Source organism: Zootoca vivipara, chromosome 7 (genome assembly GCF_965207765.1).
Source record: "Zootoca vivipara chromosome 7, rZooViv2.hap1.1, whole genome shotgun sequence".
NCBI classification, from domain to species: Eukaryota; Metazoa; Chordata; class Lepidosauria; order Squamata; family Lacertidae; genus Zootoca; species Zootoca vivipara.
The window spans coordinates 49,024,948-49,042,801 of NC_142590.1; the positions used below are offsets into that span (position 1 = coordinate 49,024,948).

Consider the following 17,854-nt stretch of genomic DNA (forward strand, 5'->3'; position numbering starts at 1 on the left):
TCTGAGACACGGGAACATTTTAATGAATATTTAGAACACATGTGGGCAATAGACCAAGGTCTTGTCCGTCACTTTTACATTCTATGTCACTACTGCATGAGTTACTATATAGCACAGATTATAGTTTAAAGCAGCCTCCCCCAACCTGGTGCAATAAAAACCTTGAAAAACATAGAGTTTTGGGTGTCCCCCTTTGTTTTGTTTTCTGCACAGATTCTGTTTCTCTTTCTCTTTTTTGTTTGCATCTCACCATGTTTGGTGCACATATAGTTACCGTATGTACATTTTGAACTTTCAATAAAGATGTTACATGCACGAACACACACAAAAAGATCTGGCCTGCAGACTCACTCAAGGTTTTATGGGTTTTTCTAGCAGTTGCCTACAGAAATGAAAATATATATTTAGTTTTTTCTTCATGGCAGCACCTTGAATGATTTAGAATCAATACAACATGGGAAAGGGGGGTGGCCTGTCATTCTCTTGCCTCTGAGCCCATACATTGCTGAGCTTTGTGGTGTCAAGGACTATTTTATGCAGTTTGTAAAAATCGGGGAGGGGGAAACTATCACCCGCAGAATTTTGACAGGCAGCACACTTTCCATTCCTGAAGACAAAAGAGCTGGATGCTCTCTGCAGCAGTTTCAGATCCTTTCTGCCTTCTGTGAATCGTCTTTCATGCTTTAGAGAACAATATGCTTTGTTAATACTTTGTTCCGGTTGCATCTGACAAACCATCACTTAGACCTTTTGAACTGTCTTCCAAGCCAGCTGATCTCTTCCAAAACACGCCACAGCCTTTAGAAGAAAAGATACAGGATAAATCAAGGGAAAATTGGGAGCTAACACATTGCAAGCTTTGAGACTGGAGCCAGAGTCTGTCTATTTATAATATGACATTTGAAAACACCCTCATTTGAGGTACACACCTGCACCTACGATTCAAGACAAGATAAAAAAAGCTGAAGTTCTAAAGACCAAAGATAAAGAAGTTCTGTACTCACTAAGGATTTCCATTCTCGGGGTCCTGTACTAAAAGGCTTTGATCCCGGATATCAGGGGACCTTCCTACAGGGAACCTCCCCCCATCCTGTTGACCGGCTCTTCGCCTAGTGAGAGCAGCAGCAGTGGGTCAGGTGGGGGGAATGAGGAAGTTAGCTGTATGGAGGAGGCAAGGCTGAGTGATGTTGGAGAGCCTTTGCGCCGCCTTGACCAAGAGGTGGAGGGGAACAGGCAGCCCCTTCTGGCACCCGAATTGAGGTGCGCTACTAAACATAAGGTCGGGAGGAGGCGTTTCAGGGTGCCCAAGCTCTTATGTTGGTCACGCAACAGGAAATGTCCACTCCTGGATTCTGCGAGTGACCAGGAGGTCATGTTTTCTGCTATCTCTGCACTGTAAATACTATGCACAATAAAACCTTTAAAGACAAGTACGGACTTGGGCGTCCTTACTCAAGAGTAGCCGCAACAACACCCTTACACCACCTATATCTATCAGTTTGGGCCAGACTACATTCCGCATACAAATGCAGGAAAACCAATTTGGGAGAGGGTGACTGGGAGGTAGAGAAAGAGCAGGTGTGGAAAGGGTCAAGCACATGCCTGACCCTCCCACCCCTTCTCCACACATAGATTGACATTGTTCTAAATCTTATAAATTTCTTATAGAATTGCAGGCAGCCAAATATCAACAATTAAGAACCACCATTTCCTCTAGCCAATCAGAGGCTGTCTGCATGGCTGGGTTGGTTGGTTTTTTAAATAAACCATACTCTAGACCAGGCACCCCCAAACTGCGGCCCTCCAGATGTTTTGGCCTACAACTCCCATGATCCCTAGCTAACAGGACCAGTGGTCAGGGATGATGGGAATTGTAGTCCAAAACATCTGGAGGGCCGAAGTTTGGGGATGCCTGCCCTAGACAAAGAAATACCTAAGTATATTTCTGATCCAATCAACACAAAATTCACTCTTCTTGCTAAGTCATTGCTGAGACAATATTTTTTTTAATCCCATTCAAGAATCTCATCTAGGAAATCCTTACCTTTTACAGAAAGACCACGCCACTCTTGTAGAAAGTTTAATGGATGTAATTTGTTGCAATATGAATCTTGTTACCATACTTAGGAATTCGGGCGTTTTCTGCATTTGTAAGATAGCTGACGCCACATCCGATGGGGTATGAAAATAATAGTAATGAAATTAATGATTTATGGAAAAGAAAAATCAGATTACACACACAAATCTCCACAATATATTTCCCTAGCAGCAGCTATTAAAGGACTGGGGAAATCCAATTATCCAAGTAAGGGGGACATGGCAGAAATATATATAATGATACGTTGTGTGAAGACAGTGTATAGCATAATACTAGGACCTGGTGGTACAATATGTTCAATCTGCACTCTTCTATTTTGGTTTGGAAGAGTTTACTTGTTTTGATGGCTGTGTAAATTGTTTTACTTGCTTTTATAGTTGAACAATTGTACTATTGCAGTCTGCATCTGGGTTTCTTACCTTTTGAACAATGCAGGGACAGTTGTGGCAATAGTCTGCTGCCTGCTCTATGGACTGTACCATTCTTACAATTAGAGGGCTTGGAGAAGTCTTTGGGAACTGTCCTGATAGGTGTGCTGAGGACGTCCACCCTTGGTTGTTGGCAGGAAGCCGCTTCACCAGCACGGAACAACTCTTTTTTATTGAAGACACCAAGAAATTCAACTGTTTTGGCACGAGAGCAGATTTCAAAAATATCTGACAAGAAATAACCAAAGAAACAATCAAATACCTAACAAGAAATAATCAAATATGCAAAGGCATACAAATGGCGTTTTTAAGAACAGAAAAATATCTAAGGTGTTTACAAGCTTTATTGGCTATGCCCTTCCCACAGACACAGGTAAAAGTGAGAGCATATTGCTTATGAGACCAAATCTTCTTAAAATGCTAGAAGCAAACTCCAGAGTTACTTAGAACTCTTCTCCAGATGTAAGTCTTCAAAAGGAGGGAGTAACAGATGTTGCATAATGAGCAAAATCTGCTGATTTTGGGGTGGGGTGTGCAGAGTTGGTTGGTTGAGATTTTAAGGCACAGATAGTTACTCATAGGTGGCTATTATGATCAAAATGTCAGCCTGGATCCCCCCACAATTTAATTAGGATTTATGCAGAAAATGTGTTTTTTTTAAAAAACAAAACAAACAAAAACCCACCAAAACCCTCTCCAGCCAAGCAGTTGTCTGCTCTAGCTGAACGACCTGTTTGCAATATTAAGCCCCCATCTGGAAGCAGCCAGAGATAAGTGTTAAATGCTGTTAAGTCCATAATCGTCTTTCACACTTGTGTAGTTCACACTGCAGAAAAAGTTACAGTCCAGAATAAACAGAACAATCTCCTATGTATAGAAGAATAATACCCTATCATCTGGAGTCTAAATCGCACACCAGCTTCAATATGGGTTTCTCCTAGGCCAAGTGAAGAAAAGGGGGTGGTTTTATAGAGTCTGGACAGTGTACTCTTAATTCACTGTGCCTGTGAAAACAGAATAACGTTCCCCTCACATTAAAGCTGTGTTTGCAGTATAGAAATCTCTCCAGAAATATATAATGCTGTTTACTTGTGTTTAGAGGCACCACTTTGAGCTGAAGATTGGAGGGGCAGCGATGCAGCACATGCGTAATGTTGTCCCTGTGACATCACACGCGTGTCATCAGGAGGCGGCGCATTGTCAGGAGGAGACATGTAACACTTTATGAGCCATGTAGCACTTACTGTTTCTGTGCAAGAAGAGAAGGGCATCCAGATATCCTTGTGAATAAAAGTCATTCAAAACCTAGGAAAAGGCATGCAATGCGTCAAAATAATCTTGGACAAATTGGACTGTTCCAATTGTCAGTGCTGTAAGAGAAGCCTGGTGTTAAATGTAAGCACTAAATTTATTTAAATTGTATTTAAATGTTAAGAAATATTTATCGTATGTAAGTTGCATTCTTTGAAAGTGCCTCTTGGCATGGTTAAAAGTGCCCTTTTGAATTCATTCCCCGCCAGTGAAAAACCCTTTTAAAAAGCATTGCATCCAAATGTGGCAATTACTGTAGATCAAAGTCTGGCAATCTGAACACAAAACTTTTCATAAAATAAATGCTTGTACTCCAGTGACTCTTTGCTGGCATCCCCTCTCCCTTTCGCTGCTCTTCCCCACCCAATATTTGTAAGCCATTTCTTAATTCTACTCCCTCATCTTTCTTGACAGACTGATGGACAATATAATAACTAGACGATTGGGGGAACCTACCTGGCAGTTGGGTGGAAATATGGCATAGCTAATTCTGCACAAGTTCTCTATGGATATCTGAATGGTGCAGTTTGCGATATGAAAGCCGTAGAACATTGCTGGGCAGTTCCGAGGGCAGATGTCAGTCTCTCCTGTAAAAGGAGACACCGTGATGGCCGTCTCCAAGTCGGAACAAGGCTGCAAGTTAGTGAAACCTCCATCAACGTACCGCTGCAAGAAAGCAACAGGGATGTTTCAAGATAATTGTGTTAGGCGAATGCAGCACAGCTGAAACAGAATGACTGCTCGTTCGGACTGGCGTCAACCTCCCCAGGCTGGATACCAGGGGTCTCCACCTACCCCAGCCAATCCAGCCTGGAGAGGTGTTGCCAGGAGATTGGCCAGGTAAGGGGAGGGATCATGCAGCACACACAATAGAGGCGAATCTTACCTGAGAACCAGCAGTCGGCTTCAGAGCTTCTCCCACCCTCCACACCCTCATTCAAGTCTTATTTTGCAGGTTAACCTCTCTTTTCCGCAGGTACGCAGGCGCTGCTACATCAGGGCCGCTGTTGAAGGGGCGGAAAGGAATTTCCCTGCATTGGCAGGTTTTGCCTTTCCCGTAGCAATATGTCACAACTTTGGCGGTTTCAGGTCTTGGGCGGAATCCTAGTCTATTATCGTCCTAGGTGGGGGGGCATGGAGTGGTGTCCACACCCCCTTTGCGGCGGCAATACCAGGGTTGCCCCCCCTTAAAGGGGTCTTGAGGGGAGGAGGGGAGGTATTGTCCATGCGCCAAAGGGTTGTCATTGCTCTCCCCTCCAGCGGCGGCGAACGGGGGGCTCTCTGCTTGAACATATGTTCTCCAGAACCAGCCCAATCTCCACACATTCTGGATAACCCTGAAGTCTCCCAGATCTCCGGCTGGGGACTGGGAGGGAGAATGCCATATGCCTGAGCCAAGGTCTTCCTACATCTGAATCTTAATAAAGTTGTGGCCAATTTCAATCCCATAGCAAGTTGTCATTGAGTCATTATGCCGCTCGGGGGTTGCCTGGGATTTGGGGGACTCTGCCTGTCCGCGCAACTAGTACTTTGAAAGGCAACAGAAAAAAAAGCTGCATTCTAATACTGCTATTGTTGATTAAATTGCTTGGATCTCTAATAACAAGTCACCATCGGACTCTTTCTTTTGTTGTGAAATGTTTTTTGATGACTCAATAAAGGTTTTATTTTTTTTAAAAAAATGCTTGTGTTTTTACTTGAGTGGATAAAAATTGATTTTAAATTTATAGACCACCTGGTGGTTAAAAAAAAAGAAAAGAAAACCTCAAAGCGGTTAACAAAACGATAAAAGAAGAAAATGAAGATAAATTTGCAGCAGTAGTTTAAAGCGTGCAAAAAGTTAAAATAATAAAACAAGTTAAGATTCACATCCGCTTTCTAAGCTCCTTGTATAAAATTATGTAAACTGAAAGGCAATAGCTATTTATAGAATTCATATATCTGTGGTATACTTGAAGGCAAGGCTTTTTTGGGGTAAAAAGTTAGGTACTGGCTGGCACTCAAACCTTGCTGTGGGTTCCAGCACAAAGTGACTGCCATTACAACACAAAAGAAAAGAAGTAACCGTGCTTCGTACCAGGGAGTACCAGAACACAGAAATGCACTGCTGGAAGATCCACCTAGTTCTCAGTCAGTCTTCATGGTACAGTATAAGGACATTCTGCTGTTAGTATACCAAACATAGTTTGCATATTCTCCAACACCCAGGGGATGCAAACAGGGACACTTGTTTTTTAGGTCCCGAGCTCTTGCAGGAGCCAGCTGACTCACGCCAGAGCACTGGACCAAAAATCGGGACATTCCGAGATCTAACCAGAAGCCAGGATGGCTTCTGTAATTCTAGGATGTCCCACTTAAATCGGGACGGTTGAGCAGTATGGGTTTTTTGAGTGTATTAGACAGCATGAAAAGACAGAATAACCAGCCTTCCCTAGGATGGTGCGAAAATAAACTCACCACACCTCGGAAGGAGGGAGGGATGAAGCCAGCATAGATTGGGATAAAGCAGCTGCAAACCAATGCCTGTGGGAAGAGAAAGAACATCTCTGTGTTGTGGAGGCATTAGATGGATAGAAGCAATTCTATCATACTGTATTCTTCATTTAAAGGGACAAGCTGATGAACTTTAGTGGCTAAGCCAGAAAGTCCTTGAAATTCAAACCTTGATTCTGCTATGAACTCACAAGGTATTTTTATTATTACCTGCCCCTCACCCCATGGTCCCAAGGGTGGATCACAACAATTAAAACACTTTAACAATTAAACACTTTATTCATTACAGGATATTTGAGTGTTACACACACACACACACACACACACAATCAAGCAGTATATACATTTCATGAAATTATTATGTTTTAAAATCCATTTTATTACCTTGATGTTTATTTAAGTATTATTTTAATCTTAATTTCATCCCATACAAGTGGAACTGTGTAATTACTTTGAAAAACAAAAACAAAAAATGAACATGGATTCACCTGGATAAGCTCCTCTTTGGAACTGTACTCAGAAACCACAACATTTTGGCCATCTACCAAACGGGTGAGAGAAACATAAAGCCGCCCTGTGGCCATCTGGTGAGAGTTCTCAGGCAGAATTTGGTGCAGTCTTCTCTGCAGGATACGAAGCACACTGCAACCAGGGGCAAGGGGGCCAATTATGGGTTTCCTGGTATCTTGTGCAGCCCTATAGAAAAACCTTTTTACATCATCTGGCAGTGGAGAAAAAACAAGCATTTATTAGAAAATGGCTGACAGGATTACAAGAATCACCTGTTACTAAATTATGCTCTCAGTTGTTTATAAGAATAGTTATCCCCACATTCCCTCCCATTCTTGCTGTCTTGACAAATGCAGAGCTGGGACGAGGTATCTGCAGATATCACTTCCAGGTCTGCCCTTCTTCTGAACTGTTGAACTTAACACGATGGTGTTAAGGGATGAGGGAGATGGGTCGCGATTAGATATGAACTGCTGACTGAAGCCTACATATGAAAATCCATGTTTTTTAAAGCATGCTAAAACAATTAACAGGTAGCTGGAAGGGACAATTAATCATGCACATGCCACAGAAGCTAATTTGTGTTCCATGTGGATGAACAGAAATAATACAGAGTTCATTCACAAAACATTATAATGTTCCTTCATGTTCTCCCACAACCAGTATTCAGACATATACTGTCTCTGATACTGGAGGTTGTTGTTGTTGTTTAGTCGTTTAGTCGTGTCCGACTCTTCGTGACCCCATGGACCATAGCACGCCAGGCACTCCTGTCTTGCACTGCCTCCCGCAATTTGGTCAAACTCATGTTCGTAGCTTCGAGAACACTGTCCAACCATCTCGTCCTCTGTCGTCCCCTTCTCCTAGTGCCCTCAATCTTTCCCAACATCAGGGTCTTTTCCAAGGATTCTTCTCTTCTCATGAGGTGGCCAAAGTATTGGAGCCTGAGCTTCACGATCTGTCCTTCCAGGGAGCACTCAGGGCTGATTTCCTTAAGAATGGATAGGTTTGATCTTCTTGCAGTCCATGGGACTCTCAAGAGTCTCCTCCAGCACCATAATTCAAAAGCATCAATTCTTCGGCGATCAGCCTTCTTTATGGTCCAGCTCTCACTTCCATACATCACTACTGGGAAAACCATAGCTTTAACTATACGGACCTTTGTCGGCAAGGTGATGTCTCTGCTTTTTAAGATGCTGTCTAGGTTTGTCATTGCTTTTCTCCCAAGAAGCAGGCGTCTTTTAATTTCGTGACTGCTGTCACCATCTGCAGTGATCAAGGAGCCCAAGAAAGTAAAATCTCTCACTGCCTCCATTTCTTCCCCTTCTATTTGCCAGGAGGTGATGGGACCAGTGGCCATGATCTTGGTTTTTTTGATGTTGAGCTTCAGACCATATTTTGCGCTCTCCTCTTTCACCCTCATTAAAAGGTTCTTTAATTCCTCCTCACTTTCTGCCATCAAGGTTGTGTCATCTGCATATGACAGGTAACATCTTGTTATGAGTTTGATGAGTTTGTGGGTGCCTTGACTCCCCTAAATTGGTTTAATGGGTGTTGGAGTTTAAGCAGTGCTTGGAGTATTAAGGTAAAGGTAAAGGGACCCCTGACCATTAGGTCCAGTCGTGACCGACTCTGGGGTTGCGCGCTCATCTCGCATTATTGGCCGAGGGAGCCAGCGTATAGCTTCCAGGTCATGTGGCCAGCATGACAAAGCCGCTTCTGGCAAACCAGAGCAGCACACGGAAACGCCGTTTACCTTCCCGCTGTAGCGGTTCCTATTTATCTACTTGCACTTTGACATGCTTTCGAACTGCTAGGTTGGCAGGAGCTGGGACCAAGCAACAGGAGCTCACCCCGTCACAGGGATTCGAACCGCCGACCTTCTGATCAGCAAGCCCTAGGCTCAGTGGTTTAACCCACAGCGCCACCTGGGTCCCTGCTTGGAGTATTAAGCAGTATCAAAAAAACAGTTTTTCCATGCGCAAGAAATTGCCTGGGAGAAGATGAGCCATTAGCAGGGAACAAAGACAGGGAGATGGACTGTTAGCAAAGCCAAGCCTCTGTGCCTGCCAGCAAATGGGGAGAGCTCCTCCCTGAGCTCTGAGATAGTGAACAGAGACAGAGACAAAAGGAGAGCATTGGATTTAGGATTTGAGTGGACTGTGACATCATCAAGGGGAAAAGGTGTCAGGCTGTTAAACGCGGAAAGCTGAAGGCTGCAGCTATGGGAGAAACAGGACCCACTTGGGATATAAAGCTGGGAGCCCCTCCATCATAGGCTCAGGTTGTATATATGCATAAATAGACCATATATCATAAAGACTCATTCCCAAACGAAGCACAAACCCTGAGTAAGCGCCTGGAACCCCTGAAATCTCACACTGCTTGGAGACTGAAGTGATGTATAGGAATATATAGGCAACATGACCACTGGTAGCCTTAGTCTCCCTGAATTTGTCTAATCATAGGGTGGTGATCTGAAAACAGGCCTTTTCTGTTTTCCCCTGTGCTGTGGAATGCTCTTCCCTCTGCCATACGTGATGAAGCAACCGTTAGTTGCCACAGACATCTCGTGATAACTTTCCCTGGCCCATAAGAACGGACCCTGTTTTACATGTTCAAATCCTCTGGATTACCGCTTTATTTGCTTTCCTGTGCTTTTATATTGCTATTATACTGGTTTTAGGGTTTTTTTTGTTTTCGTTTGAATAATATATTGTTTGGATCTTTGAGATACTTTTTGAACTATTAAGCAGTTTATAAATGCTTTTAGATTAAGGGGAAAAAACACAAATGTTTGTCTTGTAACTGGTAAAGGCATAGAGCAGAGCTTTCCAAACTTTTCAAGCTGGTGACACACTTTTTGAACATGCATCATTTTGCCACACAGTAATTCAGTTTTGCATCACTTCATGACATGGTAATTCAGTTTATCTATCAAACTGGAGATTAAACGAGCCCTTTCCAGCCCCAGGAGGAGCGCAGGGAGCGTTCGTGTGACACACACTGCAGCCGACACACTAACGTGTCACGACACACAGTTTGAAAAGCTCTGGCATAGAGTGTCTGGCACAGTGTCCCAAAACTAAATGAACTCAACTACCGTATACACGTGTTTGATATTGTTTTCAATAAGCTTACATCACGCACAAACTTAGGCACTTCTGCATTTCTTTGCTGTAATAGCCCGAGGTGACCAAACTGGTTCAGCTCACATGCTATGTCTGGGAGTTGCTTTAGAAAGATGGAACATGTCGCCAGACAGATTAGATTGATCAAAAATACCTGTGTCCTAAGCGCACTGGGATCCCCAGGAATTAGAACAGTTAAAGATGTTAGAGTAGATATTAAGGGAAGGTGACTTAACGACTAACGCATAACAAGTTCATGTAGGGTCGTGATTTGGCTAAGCTTCAGTCACTGAAATACAGCTAGAAAAGCAAATTCTGAACTTTAAGTTCGGAGAGACGTTGACTTTTTTGTGGCCTGGGGTCAAAACTAAGGCTGCCATCTGCACTATACCATTCAAGCAGGAACATACCACTTGAAACTGTCATGACTTCCACCCAACAATCATGGGAGCTTTAGTTTTTAATGGCTCTGAGAGTTGTTAGGAGATGCAAGAAATTCGGCAAGGGAAGCTTTTCCTACGATGCTTAAAAACACCGGGATGGAGTGGGAGGTTGACAACCCTGCAAGCTGATCGACCATCTTCTAGTCCTGAAGGGGGTGATGATAGCCATTTGAATTGAACGCAGCTTATTGTGTCTTGCTGCATATTGAATATATCCCTGTATTATACCTGTACAAGCTCAGAGAGGGAACCAAGTAAAGGTTGATCTAGGAATCCCAAAGCAGGGCCTGGTTCACATACCAAACTGTTTCTAGCACCCCTTGCACCCTGCGTCATCCTTTGCCCATCTGCTTATTGTCCTCCCCGGCTATGCCAGAGGCCCCAATGATGTAAAAACCTTGAGAGGGGGGCATTTCATAGAACTAACAGAAAGACAGAGCAGCCTTGTAAAATGAAAACATTCCCCGGCAATGTAAAAAGGTAAACATCCCTGGCAAGGATCCTCTTATCAGAGGGAATGATGCTTTAGTTGCCGGAGACACGGAACTTACCCAAGGGCACCGGAGCCAGCCAGAGATATGAGTTCGACAGTAATTGACGACATGTATAGATGATGTGTGGGGGAGGATGCGCAGAGCACCAAGGTCCCCTATAGTCCTGTTTATGTTACCCTTGCCTTTGCGTCTATGTTTTGGACCCTTTGCGTCTATGTTTCTGACCCTTCCCTTTGTGTCTATGTTTTAGAACAAATTCCAAGGAAGGGAGGAAAGAGTCAGAAAAAGGTATAAGAACTGAGTTTGAAAAACCATTTTTTTGTACTTGCTTTGTGACTTCGTTCACCAAGTGCCTTTGCATGCAAATAAAGCCTTTCTCTTTCGAAGAGGAACCTCGGAGTCTTTATTGGCTGCTTCCTGTCATTCCTTACTGGGCGCAACGAAGGACCCGGCTAGTGCAGTAAGGCTGCAGTCCAAACACCCGTGTACAACTCATGGCTGGTGTCCCTTGATGAGTATAAGTATCCAGAAGGAAAAAATATGTGCCTGGCTGGGAGACCTGGGGCATGTAGTTGTTCATATAGCAAGGACTGGATTTTATCTATGTTTCATGGCAACTAACAGACATAAATGTCCCTTCGATTCATTAAATAAGCAAAAGAGTAAACTCTGAGAAGCTAGGGATGCTCATTAAAACATTGCAATGTAACTAGGAGCCTTTTTAAACTGAAGAGTGGGTCGAAAATACTTTTAAAAAACTAAATGGACAAATGCCAATACTCTGGGTCCTGGGTAAATAACAGACCCTCCAAGTGCCCCTATTTTCCAGGGATAGTCCCAGATTTACAGAAGCTGCTGTGGTTTCTGATTTGATCCCAAAATGTCCTGCTTTTCCTTAGGGTGTCTCTATTTTCATCAGAGAAATGTTGGAGGGCATTGAGTTATGTGAACCCCCTCCCCCGAGCCAAGGAGATAATGAACTATACAACCTTTGAAGACATCTGAAGGCAGCCCTGTATAGGGAAGGTTTTTAAATCTTTGATGTTTCGTTATGTTTTTACTGTATTTATGTTGGAAGCTGCTAAGAGTAGCTGGGGCAACCCAGTCAGATGGGCGGGGTATATAACAAACAACGACAACAACTTTTGTTATTGCATAGGACATCCATATTTTTATCGGATAAAGGTTGGAGGTTTAATAATAATAATTATTATAATAATTATATGATGAGACCTGAATCCCGACTGGAAGGGATCCAAATGATCTGCTTCTTCCAGGCGTGCCTGGAGTTGTTCAGCATGCCTGGCGTGCCTGGAGTTATTATAAAATATCTTATCTCTGGTTTATCAAAGCAGCTTACTTACTATAAGGGCAACTGAGATGAAACACAATGAAGGAAGATGTAACCCCATTTTGATCATATAGTTTGCCAATTCTGATCAGGCAACTCTGACTGTGCAGCTCAACACCAAGCTGGGTCCTGCAAATTCCCCAGATGCTCTCTCTCTCTCTCTTTTTGAAGATCCATTAGTGCCTTCTTGCCAAAGTGTAATGTAAACTTTAGACAGGATGCCCTGCTAGCTATCAGTAGCAGAGAAGGCTGGATGGCTGGCCTTGTCAGGAAGACAGAATGGGTCTTATCAGAAAATGATGTACTACCAGTTTGACGCACAGACCAGGCAAGACAGGAATTCAAGCCCCCACACTCAAGCCTGCTCAAGGCTGGTACCAGAGTCGCCCAGAGCTTTACATTGACAACATGTGTATGATAAGGTGCAGGACAGGAATCTTCCTGTATATGTAACCCTTGACCCCTTTGACTTGTACATTTACAGAGTGGATTCATGGGGAGGGGGTAGAGGAGCCCCAAAAGAGGATAAAAACCCCATGCAAACTGTCTCTTGTTGCTCTTGCTGTGAACTGATCATGCAGTGCCTTTCTGCTAGCAGAAATAAACTCTTTCTCTGAAGAGACCTCAGTGTCTTTTGACTCCTCCCTCCCTCCCCGGGAGCAACACGATGTTCCCCAGCCTTTTGGAGAAAGGCTACATCTCCAAAAGGCTACATTTCCTGGTGTATTGGCTGGGAACCAGCGTTCCCCGAGGCTGCAATTTCTGTGCAATGTTTGTGTTCTTGCCAAAGGATGTAGGCAGCTACACCTGCAGCAATTGCAAGTTAGTTGCCCTACTAGAAGACAAGGTTGCCCTACTGGAAGGCAAGGTCCAGCAGCTTCAGGCCCATGTATCCACGCTCCAGGGAATTAAAGAGCTGGAGCCTTCTTTGGATGCAGCAGAGCGCACTGTCTGCACCAAGGAGGAGACAGGGGACATCCCTGAGGAGGTCAGTTCCCCAACACAGGACCCAGACATCTGGAGGAACGTGACTCATAGAAGCAGAAGGCCCAGGGATCGCTCTGAGTGTTTAGAACTACACAATTGATTTGAAGTGCTCTCCCTTAACACGGAAGATGAGGAACAGACTCCATTTGAAGAGCTCTCCCTCATCACAGTTGATCAGGAATATGAAGACGAGCAGCAAAGTCAGTCCTCCGGGAATATGCAGGTAACCGTGGAAGGGACAGCACATGGAAGAATCCTGACCAAGCCTATGAAGAGGTGTGTAGTGTTGATAGGGGATTCCCTACTGAGGGGTACAGAAGCAGTGATCTGTGGGCCTGGCAAGAGAGGTGTGCTGTTTCCCCGGGGCCAAGATCAAAGATGTAACAGAACGGCTGCAAGGAATCATAAAACCCACTGATAAATACCCCTTCCTTTTGGTCCATGTGGGAACCAATGACACTGCAAGCCATAGCCTCCAGAAGATCAAAAGTGATTATGAGGCTCTGGGCAGAAAGTTGAAGCAATTAAATGCACAAATTGTCATCTCATCTGTCCTCCCAGTTGAACGACATGGCCCTGGGAGAGAGGGGAAAATAGGGGAAGTGAACAACTGGCTTCGCAAATGGTGCAAACAGGAACGGTTTGGATTCTTAGATCACGGTCTGCAGTTTCTTGAAGATGGACTTCTGGCTAGTGATGGGCTGCACCTCACAAAGGTTGGGAGGAATGTTTTTGCTATGAAAATCAAAAACCTCATCAGGAGGGCTTTAAACTGACTTATGTGGGGGAGGGAGACAGTGGTCCTGGAGGTAGGAGTCTATCAAGTGCTGAAGATGTTCATCCAAATGTCAAGGACCAAATGGAGCAAACAGCATGCAGACCTAGTGGTGGGAGGAAAATATCCTCAAATAAGAGACATGGGGGAATGATCAATGGTCTTCAATGTCTGTATACTAATGCACAGAGCATGGGAAATAAACAAGATGAACTTGAGCTCTTGGTACAGCAAACTAAATACGACATAATAGGCATCACTGAAACCTGGTGGGATGAGTCTCATGACTCGAATGTAGTAATAGAGGGATATAATCTATTTCAGAGAAATAGACCAAACAGGAAAGGGGGAGGAGTAGTGTTATATGTCAGGGATGTGTATAGTGTGAAGAGATCCAGGATTTAAAACTTCAAAGCCAAATTGAGAGTATCTGGGTCAAAATTAAGGGAGAGAAAAATAACAGTGATCTCATTGTGGGAGTTTACTATAAATCCCCAAGCCAAACTGAGGACACAGATGATGCCTTCCTGGAACAGATGACCAATCCTGGAGAGTAGTGACTAGTGGGGTGCCACAGGGTTCTGTCTTGGGCCCAATCTTATTCAACATCTTTATCAATGACTTGGATGATGGGCTTGAGGGCATCCTGAGCAAGTTTGCAGATGACACCAAATTGGGTGGGGTGGGGTAGCTAATACCCCAGAGGACAGGATCACACTTCAAAATGACCTTTACAGATTAGACAACTGGGCCAAAGCAAACAAGATGAATTTCAACAAGGAGAAATGTAAAGTACTACACTTGGGCAAAAAAATTGAAAGGTACAAATACAGGATGGGAGACACCTGGCTTGAGAGCAGTACATGTGAAAAGGATCTAGGAGTCTTGGTAGACCACAAACTTGACATGAGTCAGCAGTGTGATGCAGCAGCTAAACAAGCCAATGCAATTCTGGGCTGCATCAATAGGAGTATAGCATCTAGATCAAGGGAAGTAATAGTACCACTGTATTCTGCTCTGGTCAGACCTCACCTGGAGTACTGTGTTCAGTTCTGGGCACCACAGTTCAAGAAGGATGTTGAGAAGCTGGAACGTGTCCAGAAGAGGGCAACAAAAATGGTCAAAGGCCTGGAAACGATGCCTTATGAGGAACGGCTTAGGGAGCTGGGTATGTTTAGCCTGGAGAAGAGAAGGTTAAGGGGTGATATGATAGCCATGTTCAAATATATAAAAGGATGTCATATAGAGGAGGGAGAAAGGTTGTTTTCTGCTGCTCCAGAGAAGCGGACACGGAGCAATGGATTCAAACTACAAGAAAGAAGATTCCACCTAAACATTAGGAAGAACTTCCTGACAGTAAGAGCTGTTCGGCAGTGGAATTTGCTACCAAGGAGTGTGGTGGAGTCTCCTTCTTTGGAGGTCTTTAAGCAGAGGCTTGACAGCCATATGTCAAGAATGCTTTGATGGTGTTTCCTGCTCGGCAGGGGGTTGGACTGGATGGCCTTTGTGGTCTCTTCCAACTCTACGATTCTATTACGGAGGTCCGAGGCGTCACCACAAAGTCGGCGTTGGCGGCCCCAGTGCGCATCCTGCCTGTTTGTAGGAGGGACTGGCCACCCCGATAGTGAGTGGAGATGCTGCGGCGGCGGAGAGAAAGAGAGCAGCCACGCGGGACGCCCAGAGGGAAGGTACGCTCCAAAGGGACTTTGTAGGAGCTAAGAGGACTTGATCAAGTCTGAAATTATACCTGAGCACTCACAATTTTAGCTTTTTAAAAAAGATTCTTAAAGTATTCAGATACATGAATGCTCCTGAGTAAGAGAACAATATCGCAAAGTTAAAAGCTCTAGGTCAAACAGTTGGACAGATACCCTGGTGCAAATTGATCACAATATATTTTTCAGGGCTATCCAATCCCTCGAGTAGGTGTTCAGAAATCTGCAGTCAGTTAAAAGAACATGTTGGGATATCTGTTTAATAAATCATTCTACTGTATATCTATCAAAATTGGGTTTTTTTCTTGTTGGATATATTTGCATGGGAATCTGAGGTATTATTCCTGTCTTTATGTAACAGTGCACTCTCACAGCATTACCTCTATATGCTGCACTGAAAGAAGAAAGTTTGACTTCAACTTCCAAGTCCCACCCAATAAATTTCACAGTGAATTACCTAGTTAACAGACACAAATGCATATAAGTACATCTAGAACAAACCAAACCAATTCAAGTGCTTACCCAGATTAAGTTCACACACCACAGCTGCTGCTATGATTGAGCCAGATGATGCTCCATATATTTTTGGCGCAGACCTCAATATTCCAGGGGCTTGTTCCAAGAAGCCCCGGATCACACCTATTTCATAAACAGCAAGAAAACCACTAGCTCCAAAAGAAAATGAAAATGGGGCACCAGACATTCTTAAACCCACTTCAGCCATCTTCAGTAGAACATATCCAGAACTGTCAATCTCTTCTTATGCAAGCTCCCTTTTTATCTAAGCGTCATCAATGCAATCAGGAGAGAATGAGTAGGGCAAGATACCTAGTGCCCCACATACTGCTAGAAGAATGAGTCTTGCATCAAGTAGCCGGAGCTTGTCTTGCATTTCCTTTGCAGTCTCCACCCCACCCCACCCCCATTCCCCCCACCCCTGGATCATCTTCGAGAGTGTTTTTCTAAATTGGATTTTCTCACAATCTCTTCTTAGGAACAGCTCAATACTGAATGAGTAGAGATTTGAGCAAGGAACTCAGATGCAGTAGCTGTTGTCCAATGGATTACACAGAAGGCAGGGCTAGGTTATCTTTGGAAACTTAGTGAATTAACTCTGCACTTTATAATCTTGGAATAGTATTGTTATGAGTTTGGCGGGGGCTGGGATAGGCTGAACACCCTTCTAATTCCTGGATCCAGCAAATGCTAAAATCGAAGCAAGGATTAAAATTACTGAAAGGCTATTGCTTTCGTCTGTTTACTTGCCTGTATGCTAACTGAAAATTTAAAAAAACCATGCCTCAGATTAACCTCATTGGGGCAATCTTGAGTTACCAGTGGTGCAAAGGGAAGGATGAGCAGAAAGGTGAGTATCAATACTGTACAGTGGCACCTCGGTTTATGAACACAATTGGTTCTGGAAGTCTGTTCATAAACTGAAGCGTTCATAAACTGAAGCAAACTTTCCCATTGAAAGTAATGGAAAGTGGATTAATCCATTCCAGACGGGTCCGCGGAGTACTCAACCTGAAGCGTACTTAACCCGAAGCATGGGTGTAATTGGTTCCGGAAGTCTGTTCATAAACTGAAGCGTTCATAAACTGAAGCGAACTTTCCCATTGAAAGTAAATTAATCCGTTCCAGATGGGTCCGTGGCGTTCATAAACTGAAAATTCGTAAACCGGGGTGTTAATAAACCGAGGTTCCACTGCATTCTTATTCAAATTGTCCAGTGGCTTATAGAGTCAAATAGGAAGCTTATTCCCAGATTTCCCTACAGGTGAGCAGGAGTACTTCATTGGCTGTGGACTGTAAGGAGGATGTGGCGACAGCGAGGAGATATACCCAAAACCCACAGCAAGAACCTTTGCTATCCCACAGACCATCCCCTGCAGATGAGCTGGAATAGTTCCTTAGCTGAGATAACCAGAGGGGCTGAAAATCCTCATTCCAAAGAAAGACTTTTTCCACATTATTTTTTCACTACTATGCTTCTCAATTTAAAATCAATGGATTGTGATGCTCCCGCTGGAAAAAGTGCAGGGGGTCATTTATGAAGAATTTCTGCTGCCCACTGGAATCAAGAGCTGCAGGGGATAAGGCAACATCAGGAGCTTT

The 17,854-nt window shown here is 43.9% G+C and overlaps 1 protein-coding gene across 1 annotated transcript; it reads right to left on the reverse strand.

Annotated features, from left to right (window-relative positions):
• On the reverse strand, nt 1–16,580 carry PNPLA1 (patatin like domain 1, omega-hydroxyceramide transacylase). Its single transcript, XM_035123609.3, has 8 exons — nt 16,259–16,580; nt 6,819–7,051; nt 6,295–6,360; nt 4,294–4,503; nt 3,771–3,831; nt 2,518–2,754; nt 2,045–2,159; nt 1–798 (listed from the first exon to the last, which is right to left on the reverse strand). Exons 1-8 carry the CDS (start codon nt 16,458–16,460, stop codon nt 738–740), a joined length of 1,185 nt encoding a protein of 394 aa, XP_034979500.3. The 5' UTR covers nt 16,461–16,580; the 3' UTR covers nt 1–737.
• Between the last annotated feature and the right edge of the window lie 1,274 nt (nt 16,581–17,854).

Coding starts and splice junctions, on each gene's coding strand:
- PNPLA1 (XM_035123609.3), bottom strand. CDS start 16,460: ATGGCTGAAGTGGGTTTAAGAATGTCTGGTGCCCCATTTTCATTTTCT. Junction 4,504..6,294: donor CTCCCTCCTTCCGAGGTGTG/GTGAGTTTATTT, acceptor GCTTTCTTGCAG/CGGTACGTTGATGGAGGTTT. Junction 2,755..3,770: donor TCTCTTCTTGCACAGAAACA/GTAAGTGCTACA, acceptor ATTTCTTGTCAG/ATATTTTTGAAATCTGCTCT.